This window comes from Rutilus rutilus (assembly GCF_951802725.1).
Source record: "Rutilus rutilus genome assembly, chromosome: 11".
In the NCBI taxonomy this organism is placed as follows: domain Eukaryota; kingdom Metazoa; phylum Chordata; class Actinopteri; order Cypriniformes; family Leuciscidae; genus Rutilus; species Rutilus rutilus.
In genome coordinates this window covers 9,286,499-9,307,657 of record NC_140216.1, presented here as the reverse complement: position 1 = coordinate 9,307,657, position 21,159 = coordinate 9,286,499, and the positions used below count along the sequence as shown (strand labels likewise).

Here is a 21,159-nt window from a genome sequence, read left to right as displayed (position 1 = left end):
ATCGTTTATAATTTTTGTCGGACCAAATCAGATAACGTTAGTGGTAGGAAGATTTTAACATGACTTTTTTTTTCTCTCCATAATAATCGCACTAAATTAGCCGGTTAAATAAGACAGCTCTAATATTTACACAATGCACACGCGAATCGACTTTCTTCTGTCGCAGTCTGCTGTAGGCTACTTTCTGTCTTGATTGACAGATGTCTCGTCCATTCAGCATTCACCTTTTCCGTTGTTTCTGACTTGTCGTTGTGTTTTCTGACTTGTTATTTTGTTTTCTTAAATGTTATTGTGTTTTCTTACTTGTTAATTTGTTTTTAGTCTTTCCATTGCGTTTATAAATTAGTTGTTTTGTTTTCGGAATTGTGGTTTGTTTTACACTTCTCAGCCACCGTAGGTTTCACAATATTTAACTACAATATTTAACTACAATACTTTTAAATAAAGTCACTTTTCTGCTCATATAGGCTATGCATAATCATGATGTACACTGATGATTTTTTATTTACCATGTTAATAGTTAATACAAACTAGTTTTTGTTATTTCATAAGGAATGAGATCATTTGCATAAACTGAGAACAAATAGGCTACTTTTAACCATATCGTTTTGAAAATATGACAGTTTTGGACTGGAACGCAGCACAGTCCAAAACTGTCATGCCCTTCACTCGCAAACTTCCCTCCGTCTCGTTCACTCGGATGTACGTCATTGCGAGTGCCCACTACTGGCGGAAACTGCAATGGGCTGAACTGGAACGTCCTAAGCCCTTGATCACTTGGAATCAGCTGTGGAGTTGATTTATTATTTACATTTTTTTTTCCTTTAAGAATTTGTTTAATGCAGCATCCAAATGTTTATGTGTGTTTGGGTTGTTTTAAACAAAAAATATATATAATTAATATATCATAGAGTTGTCTGTTGTGGTGGTGATTAGATGAGATATGTGGTGACGTCACAATCGTACTGCATTGTGGGACATATAGGTGCCTGAAGTGTACATTTGAAGCAGACTCGCTCCCTCGGTCAAAATCGAGGGAACGAGGGTCTGTCCATATAAACTTCCCTCGTCCACTTCACGAAGTGGAACGCACTTCAAAATGGCAGCAGGGATTCCCCCAAGGGGAAGTGCTTAGGGAAGTTCGCAAGTGCGTGTCTAAAAGTGGACTGGAACGCAGCATCGGACACATTTCTAACCGGCATGCATCTCGCGGTGATCACCGGTGATCGATTCTGCGCAGATTTTGCTCATCTCAAACAAGCCTATTGATACATAAATGGACACTTAGCGGCCTATTTTACCCCATAATTCATTGCGCGCCGTTGACGACAGCATTTATTTATTTATTTTTAAAGGCGGCCGAGACTAGAGATCGGTGGTGGACAGCAAATTCACATTTAAATGTAAGTATTATGTTTTCATTTACTCAAATAGCTAGCGAAACCAGAGTTAAATTTTCTTATAAACTTCTCCTAACTCCTTCGTCACCATTGCGTGGCTTCATTTGTCAGGTAGTTTTAGGCAAAACTTGTGGTAATAACGTTATTAGTTTAATGACCTATTTGTAATATTTGCACTTGTGTATTATAAGAAATATCACTCACCCAATAAAGCCCAAAACAATAAGAAAAGCAGTAGATAAGGCAATGGGGTTTCACTTTTATGTGTTTTTGTAGTGCTGTCATGCAAGCTATGTGGTTTTAACCAAATGTTAGTATACAGAAATATGATTTTATAAGTATTTTGTATGCATGTCTTGATGTGTCATATTTTGCAGTGTTAACAATGCACTTAAGATTGCTCCTCTGTGTTAAGTACCCTTTTCTGCTTTTTTAGAACAATTCAGGAAAAAATGGGTCTATCTATATATATATATATATATATTAAAGAAAAGTAATACACACATCTTTGCTGAAATGTATTGTCCTGTTGTTGTTAACAAGCCATGGCTAATTTGCTCTGCCTTTAGGATTGCAAGTGTCTTGGGACAGGAGAGGGTGTGAGTGGGAAACCCACTGCTGCAACTTGGCCCTGGTTTGTCCTCATGGATGAGATGTTGGGACAGAGGCATTGCACCAACCCCCCTGTCCTCATCGCCTCAATCCCTGAGGACACACCAGGGCCGAGTTCAGTAGTGGGTGCCCACGGTGAGGAGGAGCCAGGGGCAGCAGAACCAGCACAAAGGCGGCGAGACAGGACGAGTTTTTGGACTTGATCAGAGAAGAAATGCAACTACAGAGGGAGGCAGAGGCGAGGAGTGCACAGGAAAGAAGGGAGAGGATGGATAGGCTGTTTTCTCTTCTTGAGAGAATGATTGAAAAATATATATATTTTCTACATATTCTTGTTTAACTTTTTTCACTTTTATTTTTTAAAAGAAAATTTATGTACATTTATTTTATGCAACTTTAATTGTGTAAATAAAAGAGAATGAATTGTTCTGGACATTGTTTATTTTTGTAATGACAGTAATACTTTCAGCATGAAACAAATTCTATACCTTTTTATTTTTTCAAATAAAATTGGTAAATGAAAATCATTTGTTCTTTAGGCTACATTAAAGTACTTTTTCCAACTATTTACAAAATACGTTAAACATATCAAAATCAACATAAACATTTAATTTTACAATACATAAAATAAGAAAAAAATGATGTAGACTCTATTGAGCTGAGCTGCTGGACCGGGATGGGCTGCCCCTGGTATGGCCTCCTGCTGGTGGGACATCATCTGGGATGGTCTCCAGAGCGTTTGAGTGCATATTTCCACTATCCACTAAATTGTCTACCAACAGGTTTGCAGGGCTGATTCAATCGACGGCTTTCTGAAAAAAGTACTTTTAATAACTACTGCATTTATATTAGGCTACTACTGCATTACTGCGTAGTGCGTAGGCTATGTTGCATTTTACTTCTGTATATTTTCAATATACAGTAATATCTGGTTGTTACATTATATACTTTTGTGTAGTGTAATGTAATCACATTGTGATGTGAGGGAAAAAAGTACTTCAGGTTACTTCACATTTGTAAGTGAATACTAACGAAATATGCAGTTCCGAAAATTAAAGTAACAAAATGTAGGCTTATTGTCACAATATTAACAAATTGTTGCTAACTACAGCAGCGTCCCATATCAAAGGGCGCATCTGAAGCGCTCGGACCGGTCTAGCCTATGAAGGATTGTTCTTGTCGCCTGGCAACCGTGACAGCTGCAGATGACGAGCGCGAGAAATACTGGACTTTTTATAGTAAATTGGGTTTTGTATTCAAACAGGGCTAAACCGAAAATACATGATCCGGCAGCGCCGGGGCACACCATGTCCTCCAGTAAAATATAAAACATAAAAATGACAATAGCCAATTCTGGCTCCATAGCTGTTTACTCAGTTATCAAAATGAATGATCACAGCAGCTGTCCTCTCGCACCGTTGCTTGGCGCCAGGAGCAGTGATCGGGAACACCTGGTTGCACAATTAGGAAATCCTAGGAAGGCTACATGGTGCGTCCTTCAGAGGACGCATAGGCTGCATCCTTGAAGTCTGCGTCCTTCGAAGGATGCAACCTTCAACTTTGGGACACAGCTAGTGTCTCGTTCCCTGTTCTCAAGGAACATAGGTTACAGTCATAACCTGAGACGTTTTGAACCCATAGAATTTGTTTTCATTCACGTTTCACTTGTTCAAGGCTTTGTGAAATCCATGTGAAAACAGCTCATATTTAACAAAAGAAAATGTATATACATATTAATGTACATATGTTTATGTGTAGCGCAACTATGACTGTTTAAGCCCCGCCCCTTACGTCCGGTTCTGTGGCTGCGGTTCTGCGGCTGGATATGTCTCGCCCCTACTGCAGATGGTCCTCACTGCAGAACACGAAATCCAGGGGGAGGAGTTGGATTCAGATCAAACTCCTCCCACCTTATATATACCTAAACCTACCCATCTCCACCCCCTGATCCCTAAACCCACCCCTAAACCTACCCATCTCCACCCCTTAAATCTGGACCCAACTCCGCCCCCTCGATCTCGTGTACTGCAGTGAGGTGCTACTGCCTATAGCTCTCAATTAGGCTGTTCTGCAGTTCCATTTTTCACCACAGATTTACATTGGAAAATTGAAGGGCGCTGTAGAGCTGGGGAGGGCTCAGGCACCCGCTGCCCATAATTTAGGCATACACGCCTGCTGAAACCACACATTAATATATCCTGCTCACTTTCTGACTTAAAATCTGAAAAATAAGATGACTCAATATGACTTAAAATAAGACAAAACAAGCATTAAAATAAACAAAAAAATAAATAAATAAATACAAAATCAAGACATTTCTTATTTGAATTCACCCATCCTTTCTTTTTCTTTTTAAGAACCAGGGTTCCCATTGTCTCGAAAAACCTGGAAAAGGTAGCCTAACCTAATTTTAAAAGTGTGATTTTTGAACATGGGAAAGTTGTGTAAATTCATGAAGACAAAATCATATAACTCCATGACCGATTTTATAATATACCTCTAGGTAGCCATGTGATTGACTGACCATCCATCCAGGGTGTCCCCCGCCTGTGGCCAGAGAAGCTGGACACCCCACAACCCTGCATAGCATAGGATAAAGCGGTTTGGATGATGGATGGATGGATGTTTCTAGGTGTGCCAAGCTCTAAAATATTTTATCAGGTGGAAAATAATGTTGTGGTGGAGAATGAGCAGGAGGCTTGAAGTCAAAAGGGTGAGAACCACTTGCCTACAACAAAGATTCTTTGACTACATGTCCCAGTGACTGTTTTGATATCTGTGATCTCGAGGTTGCACGGTCTCGCGATGCGGGCGCGTGAGGTTTACGCGCGCGGTGCACGCTGGGAAACCCTTTCTCTACGAGGCCATCTTGGTGTGATCAGGAGGTGAGCGCGGCTCTGCTAGAAATTATTAAAATACTCCCTTTAAAAGTTTTACGAAGAACACGAGCGCATTATTTTGAAAGTGTAGATCTTGATTTATCGCTTCTTTGTGTTCAGGTTGGCCAGATCGGACTAATCAGGAAATATGGTGGCCGCAAAGAAAACGGTGAGTGGAGCGCGATGCTGCGCGTGCTGGAGAACTTCACGTGGAAGCTCCCTACAGGCCTGATTATAAAGAACTAAAACGTTTACATGCACAAACACTGATGTATATGACTATTGTTACGCAGTTGAATTGGCATTAGATATTATATTGTGCAAATGTTTATCTCTGATCGCTGGCGTGGTGTCGTATGCGATTAATATTAGCTATTTTATGTGCGCTGGGTGTTTCTAGTTAAGGAAATTGCTCTATTAGTATTATTTTGTTAAAATATATCAAGTGTACTCAGAAAACGTGGTGTAGAAAACAGGTCTTTATCAGAGTAACGTTTGTTTTCGTCTACCAAAAGCTCATTTAATAAATAATCACACCCTACTGTACAATAAATGATGTACAGGAGCAATACTTCTGAAGTGTCAGTGAGATACAGTATTACAGTTGTCTGTGAAACAGACATGATATAAACAGTGTACATGCGACCATAAGTGCACTGACAGAAGTTAACTTAATAGTGTGAATGGTTTTTAATTGCTTAAGAAATGCAATTGTGTTGTGTATGTATGATTAGTGTGATATATAGGCAAGATTAAAACGCAGGATTCACACCTCGATCAAAGGAATGACTGACAATTGGCATGGTAAACATTTGACATGTAAACTTGTTTATTTCAAAGTCATTTTCTAAGTGAAAAGGGAAAGAAAAGCATTGAAACATCAAAAAGAGTCACATTCCACTGTTCTTTAAACTTTTTACATCAGATCAGAAGTGTATATAGAAAAATTAACTATAAAGAGAGAGTGAGAGGTGTGTTTGTGAGGGTAGTGTGTATATATGTATATATATGTGTGTATATATATATGTGTGTGTGTGTGTGTGTGTGTGTGTGTGTGTGTGTGTATATGTATGGTTGAGAAACAGCTGTCATTCTGAGAGCATCTTAAAATGTCCTGCTTTAGAAAGTACATATCAACAAGCCATTGTGAAATACTTGGTGGTTTGGTGGACTTAGAGACAAATAAAATTCATTGTTTAGCTATTAAAGAAGTGAAGACTAGTATATCTAACTGCTTGAAAAAAAAAAAAAGAGAATTTTTTTTTGAAAGAGACCCCAAAAATTGCAATAGCAGGGCACACATCCACCTTGGTTCTAAATATGTTGTCTCAAAATAGTTATTCCAATTTTGAAGCCTTGAACAGAAAAAAGTCAAAGCTTATTTCTTGACATTCTGTGTTGTTGGTGTATTTATTGTTGTTCCATATCTTCATATTTACAGAAAAAGTCCCTGGAGTCCATCAACTCTAGACTGCAGCTTGTGATGAAGAGCGGTAAATACGTTCTCGGATACAAGCAGTCTCAGAAAATGATTCGCCAAGGAAAAGCCAAGCTGGTAATCCTGGCCAACAACTGTCCTGCTCTGAGGTGTGTGATGTATCCCTGCTTGAGTATTTCTGTCAATCTGCTGTCCACATGAAAATAATCTGTGGCCTCTTGGATAATACGGTTTTGTGAGGGTTGAGGATCATTTTAATGATTCATGATGTTTTTCCAGGAAATCTGAAATCGAGTACTACGCTATGTTGGCCAAAACCGGAGTCCATCATTACAGTGGAAACAACATTGAGCTCGGTACAGCCTGTGGCAAATACTACAGGGTGTGCACATTGGCCATCATTGACCCTGGTGTGTATTCACTGGCAGAACTGATATGACTTGATCTAGTAATTTTGTTTGCCTGTCACACTGTATTGTTATTTATGGACTAATAGGTCATTTGTATGTCAAAGTCGATGTAGATTTAAAATGTTGCTGTTATGTTTCAGAAGTAGAAATCTAGATAATCTAAATGAAAACTAATATCCTGTGCATTGTAAAATAAATAAATGCATTGTTCTGTAAGTAATGCCTTTCTCTCGTGTTCCCAGGTGATTCTGACATCATCAGAAGCATGCCAGACCAGCAGCAGGGGGGGGAGAAGTAGAGCCATTCCCACCAGATCTTTATTATTAATAAAATTGGTTGAAACGGTCATTGTGTTTTTTTGGGGTTATTTTTGTCTCCGCTTTCGTTCAGGTTTGATGTGTTTAATGGATAAACTGTATGAGAGACAGAACTTGACTTTATATCTGTTCACCTTTGATAATGTTGAGAAATGGGATATTCATCCCACTTTTTTTGTTTACTCGCGATGATTCAGTTGGTTTTGTTTATTAAAGGATCACCTTTTTGAAAGCCTGAATATGCTTTTTGGGATGGGTTTATTTTTCTCAATGTCCTAAAGCTTGAACCGAGTGATAGTTTTTTCTTATTAGCTGGAAAATTATATATAGACACACATATACTGAAAACTGAATTGATTCACTGCAGAAGGTGAATTAGTTGTTAATATAAATCTATTTTCTCTCTTGTCGTGCGGTGAATCCGAATCAAATTAGCTATTAAACCTGTAATTTACAGTTTTTCTTAGTCACTTTGCAATTGTCACAACTGTAACATCAGAACTGTATTGCATGTCTGCAAAATGTAACTCACCCAAAACGTTTAATTCATCCATCAAAACCTAGTTATTGTCAGTAAATTGGCCAATGCCACCAAAATAGTGTTTTTGTCATCGTGGTCAAAATGTTTTGAGGAGTTTTTTTTTTTTTACCATGGAAATATTTGTTCCACATGATTATTTTTTTTTACCTTGACTGCTTTCTACACTTTACAGTATTGTCAGTTTTGTCCCATTGAATGCTCTTGTGAATCACTGAGCTTTTTAGATGCTTTTAAAGTAGGCATAACACTTGGAAAAGTCGATTCTGTAGTACACAAAAAGAACATTTGTATTTATAGTGTACATTTATTTTTTTGTAGAAATGTGTTACATGTAAATTGAAAATTCAAGGTAGATTGTTCATTTTTACACACTTTTATGTTTTGTCACATTTCTACAAAATTTAATGTACTGTATAAATACAAATGGACTGCTGTAGCTGTTGAAAAATGGTAGTGATTGTGCCGGGCATTCTCCATAGTCCATATATATGATTCCAAACTTGATCGGTAAGAATGTGATTCGTTTTTCATTTCGAAGGCAGGCCATTTGCCAATTCAGCAGACATTACAAACATTTAATTTAAGATATTTATGGAATATAGGCAACATGTATGTCAGAGATTTTGATAAATGAATGGATCATTTAGCATGTGATGACTCCCACGATGAAATAATGTTTAGAAGTAGTGAAGAATTTGACAGTTTCCCTGAGAATCAACTCACCAGTTTTATCAATAAGCCATGTGTATTTATTTATTTATTGTGCAAATTGTAGACATTTGTACTTACTATTTTGCACACATGCCAAAAAAACATGCAATTTAATTTGCCATTTTGACCCCACACAAAAACATTGCTGAAATTTACACATAACATGATTTTACCATTAGAGGGCGCAATATCTAATGCATTCTATCCACAGTTCTTCAGTCGAATCGTTTTATCAGAACTCGGAGTGTATTACACACTTTTAGCAGAATATAGATATTTGCCTTTGGTTTGAAAATGTAGTCCGAAAGTTATTGATATTTAATTATGTTCTGCAATCTTAAAGTGATTCTGAAAGCCATGATGTCTAGAGTAAATTTAGCCTGACTGAAAAATAAATGACGGCATTTTAAATCGCTACAAGCAGTTTCCTCATGATGTTTTCCCATAGGATTAGGCTATATTATATAAAATTAGAAGAGGTATTTGTCCTTTATAGATTTAAAGATAAAATATTTGATTTGCTTCATTCCTCATTTTATTTTTATTTTACTCAATTATGTTATTTAAGTTTATTTCAAAATTACATTGTTTACATATTCCCCGATGATGAATACAGCTCTTGACATTGAGGCTGAGGCATTAGAAACGTGCTGCTGCAACGACATACTTTTTTCCTAAGGATTTTCAGACCAAAATAAAACTCTGACAGGCCTAAAGCGCTTGAGCAGGGAAAACATCAATAGCTCTCTTCAGTGAAGTGAATGCCCTAGTTTCCTCAGTCACGTGTCGTCAGTTTTGAAGTCTAATTCTTAAATACCCACACAGATAAATGTAATGAGCGTGTTCAGTGAGCTTGCAAAAATGATAAATGGGGAACTGTACGATGCTATTTCGGAAAAGACATCATGCAAGCTGTGTTTTTGTTTTATATTCTACAGCATCACTGTATAGTATCCTTGGAATCTGAACCATCAAAAATAGGTCAGTGGATGAAGTGTGTGTATTGTAAATTCTTACGAACACAGTACTAAACCCCTGACAGTTCTGCTCATCCAAAAAGGAAGTGAATCTTTCTCCTCTGATCATGCAAAGGTAAATGTTATCAAACCAATAATACTGCACTAATGATGAATCATATAATTAATACTGTATACTTAATAGTTTAACAATGTATTTATCCTTTATCTTTATTTATTCACCTGCGTAATAAAGAGATACACAGCCATAATGACGCATTACTGTAATATTTTATTGTTCATGAATAAGACATAAGCCAGTGTCAACCCAATACAGGATGTGTAACAAGACAAAGACAAACACTCACAGCCATTCTACCTACTGACAAACATTATTCTGGGTTTCTGAGAATTCATTTTTGTGATATTCATTGATAACCGTTTCATTTTCATGAGGAATATCATGACAATTAAAATGTACAGGTCACATTTGATACCAAAAGCAAAATTCCAAATACACAGAATACTTTGAAAATTGATTCACGAAAAACATTGCTTGCTTGAAGCTGAATCTGAGATGCTGAATTGAAGATGAAAGTCTACGCTTAGAACAATGAAAGGAAATGTTTATATCTATCAATCTCTAATACGTTCATTAATGCTTCTATACCTATTGTTACCATAATGATTAAATGCAAGTACTTAGTCATGGTCAGCTATGGATACATGTTACAAAATACCCTTGCATAGCCACTGTATATAAAAATGAAAAAAATGTTCCCAATAACAGAAGCTTGGAGACGACTGGGGGAGACGCCATGTTGCTTAAACTGAGCTAGGTGCTAATCTACTGTCGGCAGTAACGTAATTTACTTTTAATTTGTCACGATTACTGATTAACACCATTCACAGACAATTACATGAATAAATAATATTCAAATGTGCAAAAACATTGCAGTCTGCAGCCACAGATTGTAACCTAGTGAAAATGACAGAAAAGTTATACTACTCTAAACAGGAGTATGTAACTTCAACAAATGACAATAATTCTCATTTATTCATTTGAGCACTGTCCTGGTTCAATGAACGTTTCGATAAAGCGACAACATTTGTGACATTGTTGATTATCTCAACAAAAAAAAAAATCAAGGCACTTACAATGGAAGTGAATGGGACCAATTTTTGGATGATTTAAAAGCAGAAATGTGAAGCTTCTAATTTTATGAAAGCACTTACATTAATATTTCTGTTAAAACTTACGTTTTAAGCAGTTTCAGGTTTTTAAATCGTTTTATAGTCAATTTAGAATTTTAGGCATGTCATGGCAAAGAAGTAGTAAAATGGGATGTAATCACATTTTTTTCACACTAAAATCATATGAACACATTGTTTAGGTCTAATATTGAAATGGCTATTCACTTCCATTCTAAGTGCCTCACTGTAAACATGTGGCCACATTACTGACATTTTTTGAGCAAAAGGTCCATTGACTATTGTCAAATAGTGTAGCGATGCATGAAACACAGCTCACACAGAAGTCGCTTTGAAACCATGTAGCTTTCTGTTATCAACGCGGCAAATTCGCATTACCAATTTAAATCTGTTGCGAAATCTGCGAAGGAAAATCTTCCGCCATTACAATCGTGTGGATTCCTATTGAAACAGTAAATGTGACCGCACCTTAACTCAGATTTTTTTTCTGTTTTTCTTTTAGACAGAGCCCCTAAAGGGACATATTTCAATGCTTTTGCGTTCTCTCGCAGATGTTTTTGCGTTCCCCCGAGAAACTTTGCGTTCGTTTGCAAAACCTTTGCGGTCCCCTGAGTTTCTCAATTTTAGCAAAGTTTGAGAACGCAAACATTTTGCGAGCGACCGCAAAGTTCCTCGTGAGATCGCGAAACATTTAGCAAGCGAACTCACTTTTTTTTTTTTTTTTTTTGGAGATCGCAACCATTTTGCAAGCGAATGCAACGTTTTTCGGTGGAACGCAAACATTTTGCAAGCGAACGCATTTTTTTTATTTCGTGTTTGCAAACATTTTGCAAGCAAACACTTTTTTTTTTTTTGGAGATCACAAACATTTTGCAAGCGAATGCAAATAAAGCGTCTCCGTAGAAGTCCGATCCCCCACGATGCATGAAACACAGTCAACAGAATCATTAAAATGTTTCAAATCTACTTGACTTCTCATCTAAATCAGTCATCACGTATATTAAGTGTATAGAGCTTTGTAACCGTTCACAGCAGGAACAACTGATCCTTGCGACATCTAAGTAATGATTAGCAATAGATTTGTTAAAAAATACTTAATTAACAAATTATTGCATTGTGTATAAAGGAAGACTTGAAAGATTTCACTTTGTTAGATAAAATTGTGTAGCATTGCTTGTTACATTTTTTTTTTTAACAACTAATTTAGTTATATTCTGAACCAGACTTAAAATTTCTTTCATTTCGTACAGTACAACGAAATTAAAGTGAAAATGCCGGCTTCTTACATTCAGGACATTTCTAGGTAATTCCCATTTGAAAAGTGCTCTTACGTAACTCCCGTGTTCATCATCATGCACGCTGCATTCAAATCTCAGGTATATCAGTAGACGACAACACTACTGAGAAGTTCACAGTATTAAAAAGGCCAGTGCCACACATAATCGCCGAAAGTGCAAATCAGATTGGAGCTGACACACAGCATTGGGTTGCCAGGACAGCTGGGTAGCCTTGTCGAGGGAAGGGCGTCTCAAAGTCATACTGCTGCCTCCAGAGAGGAGACTTACGTCACACAGCGACAAACAGGAGACCGGGGCGACGGAATGGGCTATTGTGACAAGAGATTGTTTTCTTTGGAGAAGGTTTGGGGGCAGCGTAGTAAGAAAGTGGTGCGATTCTCAAGCCGAAACGTACTGGGGAGGGGGATCCTTCGGTGGAATGGCGATCGCCTCTTCGTAGGGTGGAAGTAGTACCTGAAATGAACGCAGTGGCATATTAGTAAATGCTTTCCTTATATAACATGTTTCCCCATTTCTTCTGTATTGGAATCCCCATCCATTCTTAGGCGAATCATGACACAAAAAACGAAAACAATAAATTTGAGCTGTAGCAGTTAGCACACATGATAAAGACACGTTAGCAATGTTTGCGATGAACATTAGCTTGCTTCTAACTGAATATAAACCGCTAAAATAGTATGTAAAACAGCACATTATGCTAAATAAATGCTTGCCATATAACTATCATATTTCATCTTGAAAATGACATTTTTGGATTAAAACTCCATTTTTGGAATAAAACATCAAATCAGCTTGCATAATGAGTCAAGAAAGAGTTTCAAGATCTCACGTCTGATATTACTTCTGGTTTACTTTGCCACATTGGACATGAGAGTGGAAAGCATTGCATTGTGGAATACATATTTTTATGCATATTTTGGCAAATGCAGTAGGTCATGCAGTAGGTCAACAAAACAATTTGTTTTCACCGACTTAATTTGTTCCTATTAAATAATGATTTAACTAAATTAAGGCACCAAAATAATAAATTTGTGGCCATGTTAACAAATTCATTCATTTGTAGCAATAATATCTATACATACTATATACTGAAGATATAGTAAAAGTAGCACAGTAGTATGTATTCTGAAAATAGCCATTGAGATATGGTGCTCATGTGGAAAATGCAGGTTCGAATCCTGCGTTCCTCATGCCCTTTATCTTCTCATCTCTTTTCTCTCTACTGTCTCCTGTTGCTTTGCTAGTCATTTATAAACCACGGCCGAGTCGCACATAAAACTAAAGCATTTTCAAGCCACTCTGGATAAGAGTGTCTCGTGGCTCTCTTCTGTCACTGCAGAGAAAAGTTCATCCTCCCTATATAGAAAGACCAACCAAAATTCTGAAAGACCACATTCTTTAAGTACTGTTATGAAAAGATGAGCTAATTAGTAATATGGTCATGAACGCCCCGAGGGGATCGCGTTCGCACCTTGTCAGGATGGCTGGAATGCGGATCCGAGCGGATTTCAAATGAACCAAACAAGTGTGGACAGTTACGTAACGGCCTGCAGCTGAATAGTGAAAAAGCCCTATGCTTCTCAATGGCCTTTTATTTCTATTCTTTCTGTCTCTTTTTAAAGAATCTGACCACTCATTAAGCTGTGGAATTCAGCTGAGTGACCCGGGAAATCCAATTAGTCCGATCATCACCCACCCCCAAAAAATACAAATATTTTTATACTCGATTGCGTACATAGATACAGATAAAACGTATATCTTGAATGCACTGAAAGTCACTTTAGATAAAAGCATCTGTCAAATGCGTTAAATGTAACTCTTCGTATATGCGAGTCGTCAGTGACTGGAGGGCTGTGAGGGTCAACAGAGCAGCAGGACAGATAGACAGAGGCAGTAAGACAGGATTTCTTCTGGCAGACAGTACTGGATTAGAAGCACAGCACAGTGCCCTCTCTAATGCCCTCCATAAACACTGACTCAACAATACTGAGGGCATGAGGAGCGCGTCATCATTCATGATCCTGCTGGGATGCACATCAGAACATCCCCTATAGCTGTGCAGAGATAAACTCTAGAGCAGGCTACGTGACTGTTTCTCATGACTGAATTATGTGAAGGATCAGGAACTGAGAAATGGATGATTTTATTTATTTGTGTTAATGGTTCATGACCATTTAAAAAAAAATTGCTGACAAATATGCAGCATGACTAGTGTAGCATGATTTGTGAACGGATGACTTGAGTGTTGTTTTAGTTTTATTAATATTTTGAATTAGCTTTCATGTTAATTTTAGTTTATGTTTAGTTTGTGTCATTGTGTTATTTGCTTTTGTCCTTTTATTAGTTATAATTTGTTTATTTTTTTCAAACCTGAATCGAAACAAATATTAAATATACACATTCAGAAGAGAATTATAATATTTAGTAATTTAATTTTATCCAATATTTTGTATATAAAAATATAAACCTCATATAGTTACATATGGTAATAATAAAGCTGGGATCAATTATTTGGTGCCTCCTCAAATGTACTAAAAGAATCATTAATGGAATTAGAAAGGAACTGGATTTTTTTATCTTAACAGTAAAACTGTGAAATTACAATTTAAAATAGCTTTTAAAATAAAATCAATTTCCATGTACCTAGTCTTTTAGCATTATTAATGTATAATTGTGCTGCTTAATATTTTTGTGGAAACCATGAAACACTTTTTTTCTCAGTATTCTTGAATTGGAAGTTGAAAAGAACAACATTTATTTGAAATATCAATCTTTTGTAGCCCTGTAAAAGTATTTACTGCCACTATTGATCAATTCAATGCATCTAGGCTGAATAAAAGCGTCACCAACCCCAAACTTTTGAACGGTAGTTTATGTGTGTTCATTATGGAAACATCTGCAAATGTGATTGTAAAGAAACAAGACTCCATTAAACAGTGTACGTTCAAATAAACCCTTGACTTACTGTAGTGTCATTTGTAGTGACATAAACCAGGACCTCTGTAGTGCTTCTTCCACTGACGTATCTGTAGCAGTTCCAGACACAGGCAATAAGGTAAGCCTAAAGAGAAAGAACAGCCGTTGATGCTAAATAAAACACCATCATAAATCATGCGCATATGGCTTAGCAATAAAAAATAATGAGCCACAGATACAGAAAATATAACAAGATCATATGGGACAAATAACATAAACATCACGATTTTGTTCCCTATATTTAATGTGCAAAAACTGGTCACCTTTCTTTTTTTTTTCACTCCCCCCCCATTTGTAATTATAACCTCAGCTATTTGCTGTTATATTGGAGGAACTGCAAAATGAATACAGTGCCTACTAATCTAAAAACTGTCGATCAAATATCTGCTTTTAATTTTCAAGAAATTAAACCTTTAGTCAAAATCACAATGCAATAAACAACCCATTAGACTGTCATGCATACAACACCATGGGGAGGCAAGCTAAGAGGTTAATTTTAGCACACTGTTTATCCCAGAAGAATAATCTGCCTCTCTCTAATGCGCGCAGGCTGTCATAAAGCGATTTGTATCACATCTGAAGTCTTCTGTAAAAGTCAGGCTTCTAGAGGGACAACACAGTGTCTGTCTGAAGCAGTCAGGTTCACTAGTCACTAGAACCAAAAATAAACTGGCAGATCACAACGAAGCGAAAGCACAGTTGTTTCGCATTACCTTAAAGGCTAAGATGCATCCAACAAAGAGGAGCACTGCTAATACTAGGCACATGTTGTTTGTGGACATCAAGTCTTCTTTGTATGGAAAGGTCCCAGGCTGTTAAAACATAATGACACATCGAGTCACTAACAGAATGATAATTTGCAATATCAAAAACTCAAAGTCGTGAGATCCTTACCAACTGCTGAAGATAGTCCTGTATAGTGTTGGGGTAAACAACAACACTTATTGCTACCAGTGTGTTCAGAGCAAAGTCAAAGATCTGGTAGCAGAAGAAAGGAATGATCCACGCAGCATGTTGCTGAAAAATAGAAAAAAAAAAGAAATCATTTTACTACTCAGCACAAAACAATTTAGCAGAGTCAGAATGAGCTTCAAATGATCCTTAAATCTCATTTACTCACTCTAATGTTTGTATTCAAAGCAAGAAAGAAAGTCTTATGGGTTTGGAACAACATAATGGTGAGTAAATGATGGAAGAACTTTAATAAGTAAATAGTCAAACCTTATATGCACCATAGGTTGCCATTCCACAAATCATAATCATCAGCAATGAGATTGCAGCAGCGATACACATGTCTGTGGAGGAAAGACAAATGACATCAGATCTGCACAATGAATATTGAGTTTAATGGCCAGTATGAACCATCTAGGATTGGGTAAACAAAGATTTTTCAATTTCAATCTGAAATCAGATTGATCTTTTAATACGAGAAGAATCTCACTGAACATTATTTTTCTGTCCAGCAAATTGCACTCTTTAGTTGAGTTTCTGCTGAGCTCACTAAAAAAAACTTTGTTTTGAAAAAATGTTAAAGAAAATGTTACTGAATTTGACTGTTTCGTAGTGTTCATGTTAAACGTAAATATTATAGTAATGCAAAGTTAGAGATTACCTCCTTGTACGGTTCAAAGTATCAGTTCATCTAATATAAGATATATCTAATCAAAAATGAACTCAAAATTATGTTTATCTATTTAAAAATTAACTCAAAATGATATATCTAATCAAAAACTCAAATGTAGATATAGTCAGGTAAACCAAATAAAATACAAATCAGACTGTACTAAATGAAGAAGACTTTGCAAATCAGAATCAAATAAAATGTAAATTGAGACTGCTAATCAGATCAGAAAATCTGTGGCAATGCCCAGAGCTATTAACAAACTGGAAATTACATTATGTAAATTATAGTGAATTTTCATAGTGAAATAATATGCATTGAAATTTCAATGAAATGCACTGAAATACATCTATGAAAATTGTAATGAATTTTATTAATTAAAATGATAATAATTATCCATCATTTCAATAATCTGTTGGTAAACCACTCTGACCATGAATTGCTCATGCTGACGTTCTAAATGATTAATTTATGAACAAACTTACTAATTTATCAGAAAAGGCTAGAGCCTGATATATGAGCCAGTCACATTGCCTGCCTGAGTTAAAATTTTAGTAGTTCAGCCAAGTGCTCACAAGACATTACAGGCACTCATGAACTAGTTACCTGACCTACTATCTATAGTACTGAATTAGCCAAAACAACCACCAGACACTCATTCTCTCCAAAACACAAGCATATCTCATGTTTTTGAGAAATATAAGTTTTACGGATAATAATACAGCCTAGTAAGCACATAGTGGAGGAAAACAAGTAAACTAACTTCTCTAGTTTCTAGAAGGGAGACTGTTTGAACACACTGGCAACAGGGAGATTCATGGCCTTTTTTAGGGAATGTCTTATGTTATCATTGAACATTAAAGAGGACCTATTACACTTTTTTACATTTTCAACTTTCTTTACTGTGTAATGTTGCTGTTTGAGCATGAAAAAGGTGTGCAAAGTTACATGGCACAAAGTCGACTCGAAAGGGAGTTATTCTCTATATCAGTGCGCACTGTTTCTGAACTCCCTGAAACGCCTCCATTGTAGTCTTGAGTTTTCTCCCGGGAACGAACATGCCATAATATTCCTCATTTAAATAATTCCTGCCAAAGGCATACGCAAAAGAGGGGTGAGGCCTGGTTGAGTTGCGTTAGTAGTGTTTTGAAACTCGCGGTTATGGTAAGGGACGTGATATTTACGAAACACACTCGAAGTGGTTGACCAATCACAACACACTGGTCCAGCCGGCCAATCAGAGCACATTGCGCTTTTTGGAAGGAGGGGTTTCATAGAGACATGAGCTAAACAGAGCGTTACTTCTCAGCCTCAGGTACCCCTTTTCCACCAAAAAAGAACTGGTTTGGAACTGGTGCTGGATCAAAGTTAGTTCAACTTGCGAACCTTCTCAGAACCTGTTTGTTTTTCCACTGACTAGAGAGCCCAGCGAACTACGTCGTTTCGTCACTGTGTACGTTGCCATACGTCTTAGCTTTCCCAACTTCAAGCGTAACAATTACAATGTTGGACTACATCGTCTTTCTGCAAATGTTTCTCCTGGCTTTGCGATCCTCTATTGGGGTCAGAAGAAGACGTTTAGGACACATTTGTGCTGCTCGTCTGGATTACTATAGACGGAGGTTACGTTCCAGAAGAAGTTCGACAATAACCCCGCCCCCAGCCCCCGACGTAAGCATGACGTGGTAAAAGAACGGTTCTAGTCCAGCAAAGAGTTGGTGCCGCTTTGGAACCAATTTTCCTGGCCGAGAACCGGTTCTTTGGCTGTCGAAACACAAAGAACTGGTTCGCGAGTAGGCACCGGCTCCGAACCGGCACCAGCACTGCCTTGGTGGAAAAGGGGTAAGGGATGCATAAGGCACACAAAATGGGAAACACTTCGGAAGTTTCATAGTTGTCATTTGATTGGTTGAATTCTACAGGATTCTATGAAATATGTGAAAAATAAGGTGTTTTTTTGAACATGCAAGCATGAAAAGCTGTTCTAGTAGACCAAAATCAAGACTTTGTAAAAGGGCATTATATGGCCTCTTTATATATTCAGTTCAGTCAACGGCTAATATTACAGTTTTTCTAATCTCTGACACTTCTGAATGAGACACTGTAACTATAAAATTAATTTTAGATGCTCGAGCTCTCAGTACTGTAAGTAAATTGAGAGCACTGGTGCTGGTCATTGAAATAGCTCCATCCACATAATCTCCTCCATATGTTAAAGTACACTCAACCGTACACTGTCTACTTCAGCGCCTATTACAAAACAGGCTTCATATAACAGAGGCCAGATGCAAAGCAGCCCAAACCAATTACAGGGAATCATAGTTTGAATCCTGCTGATGAGAGTCAGTTTTAATCAGTCACCAGAGCCAGAATCTATAGCAGTGCTGATACCACCAGGAAATACGATAGCAGTCTTTGAGTTCTTGCTGAACTTAAAAAGTTGATGCTGATCTGTTTGTTCATACTGGAATTGAATAACTATGGGAGATTAAATGTCTCAAACGTACTTGCATCGTCCATGACGTCCAAATCCGTGCCGAGTTCGGAGCTGGTGAGGTGGTAGTGGTACTGGACTGGGTCATTAAGAGCCGACAGCAGGATTAACAAAACCACTGCATTGATGAGCTGAAAAGGACATAGAATATATATATATTATTATAAAAAATTTTTTACAATATAGATGTTTAGATCAATTTGTTTTTAGGCAAAAGCAAACAGGATCAGCAGAAAACAGGAATCTTATGTTTTAAAGTGTAAATTGAGTTTTGGAATAAATTGCTCGGATTAAATACAAGTATTCTGATTAACAAAGTTTATTGTTTAGTTTATTATTAGGCATTTGGATATTTTAATATCCATGTATTATATATGTATATATACACACACACACACACACACACACACACATAATATTATAACTTTATAATATATAATTATACGTATAAGCTATATACGTATATATACATAAAATTATAACATTATAATATAATACATACATATATATAGTGCTGTTTGACTTTGCAGACCAAACAAAAGACCAATCAATCATATTATGCTATTAGCTCTTCATGAAGGACATTTATATCGAAAATGTAATTAATCTGTGACACACATTTCCTTTATCCTCACTCATTGTCTCTGATAATGTTTTGTCTGTGGAAGCATTTTCCTGTCCGTGTCAATAAACGTCACTGTAGTTTTTAGGTTAATGAATTCTGTTGTTCCTTGCAATGCAGAAGAAACTGGAGGTGACTAGAATATTCCACTGTTTATTAGTATCTCTTATATTTAGGTCTTTGGACACAGTTCGATAAGACAACTTTCTTTAGTTAGGCCAACAGTTTCAAGCATCAGATCAAGGATTCTTTTTTCTATTTATATTACGCAAAGGAGCTCTTGTTTCTAAAACAAGTCTCAACTAGGAGGAAGCACGACATCATGGGAGCAATTACGCGTTGTTAAACAATCATTTAGTGGTTAAATTATTTCATTCTTCTCAGATTTTCTCTTTCATATTTGATTTATTTGTCATATTCTGTCAGCGGTGTTGCTTTATCTATAGCATCCATCAGCACAACGACATTATGAATCATAAATGTGTGTGCAGAATTTTGAACATCAAGAAATAGGCATGCACAAAAATGCTGTCTAGATAGGTAACACAATATTTGTAACGACCATTTTTAATAATTTTAGAAAAAACTTTCAATTAGAATTCTGTAAATATTTATAATTTACTAACAATATTCAAAAATAGTTTATGCTGGTTATAAATAAAATAAAATAAAAACTATAAATAACGTTACATATGTTATTTAAAATAAGTCGTCTTGACTCACCATATACCAGATGCCCAGGATAATGGTGCCCGTCCGTACATGACAACACAGGCAGCAGCTGGTCGTGTACCATCTGTCCCACGGCGAAATCATCATCTTTCCGTCCAAAAACTGCACGACTAGTGCATGTGTCTTTAGCTTATATTAAAGATTTGTTTTTATATAATTCGATGGATTTTCTTTTTTACTGCTACAGCTCACCGTCGCAGTTAAATCCTGTGTTGTTTCCGTTTCCCGTCCCGTCCCGTTTGTTCCCTACCGCTGCATTAATCCAGCTCATCTCCGCACCACGTGACCAGAGGGGGATTTGGTGTGACGTCAGGGGCCCTCTGGTGCAATTCGCTGTTCCAGACCAAGTCACTTGACTCTGCAGACGTCACGCCGGGAAGTCAAAATTTGGGTTTATTTTTGTGTTGTGTGAGAACGATGATGTAAAACATTTAGGAAGAAACAGTTAAGCATAATTTGACCTTTTGTGACAAGCAACAATATTGTCATTCTACATGGGGCAAGTTGTCACAGTGGAACCTATAGGTATAGCCAGTAAAATAAATAACAGACTAAATCATTTATGAAACAGTAAAAATGGAAAAGATTTTGACCAACACATACTGTAATTAATAAGCTGTATTAAATGTATAACATTTCAAACATTAATAATAAAAAAATAGCCCTAGATTTTTGTTTAAAATAAATGCCCCCTCCCCCCTCCTTTGACCTTTCTATTCATAAAAAATATTAAGCAGCACAACTGTTTTCAACATTGATAATTATAATGTTTATAATCAGAATATTAGAATGAATGTAGGCTAAAATATATTCAAATAGAAAACAATTATTTTAAATTGTAATAATATTTCATAATATTAGCTATTTTACTGTATTATATAGGCCTAACATTTAATAATAATAAAAAATTGCTCCAACATGAAGAATATGATATATAATC

The 21,159-nt window shown here is 36.6% G+C and overlaps 2 protein-coding genes and 1 long non-coding RNA gene across 3 annotated transcripts; 2 read left to right on the top strand and 1 right to left on the bottom strand.

Annotated features, from left to right (window-relative positions):
• Positions 1 to 659: 659 nt before the first annotated feature.
• On the top strand, positions 660 to 2,445 carry LOC311300487. Its single transcript, XR_014629331.1, has 2 exons — positions 660 to 1,403; positions 1,970 to 2,445. It is a non-coding gene; the product is annotated as an uncharacterized lncRNA (long non-coding RNA).
• A 2,199-nt stretch (positions 2,446 to 4,644) lies between these two features.
• On the top strand, positions 4,645 to 7,087 carry rpl30 (ribosomal protein L30). Its single transcript, XM_084424370.1, has 5 exons — positions 4,645 to 4,897; positions 5,012 to 5,060; positions 6,333 to 6,478; positions 6,609 to 6,739; positions 6,982 to 7,087. The coding sequence occupies exons 2-5, from the start codon at positions 5,040 to 5,042 to the stop codon at positions 7,035 to 7,037; spliced, it is 354 nt and encodes a 117-aa protein (XP_084280496.1). The 5' UTR covers positions 4,645 to 4,897; positions 5,012 to 5,039; the 3' UTR covers positions 7,038 to 7,087.
• Positions 7,088 to 9,538: 2,451 nt separating this feature from the next.
• On the bottom strand, positions 9,539 to 20,499 carry laptm4b (lysosomal protein transmembrane 4 beta). The gene is made up of 7 exons (XM_084422764.1): positions 20,211 to 20,499; positions 18,879 to 18,996; positions 15,972 to 16,045; positions 15,645 to 15,767; positions 15,464 to 15,562; positions 14,740 to 14,835; positions 9,539 to 12,227 (listed from the first exon to the last, which is right to left on the bottom strand). The coding sequence occupies exons 1-7, from the start codon at positions 20,304 to 20,306 to the stop codon at positions 12,153 to 12,155; spliced, it is 681 nt and encodes a 226-aa protein (XP_084278890.1). The 5' UTR covers positions 20,307 to 20,499; the 3' UTR covers positions 9,539 to 12,152.
• Between the last annotated feature and the right edge of the window lie 660 nt (positions 20,500 to 21,159).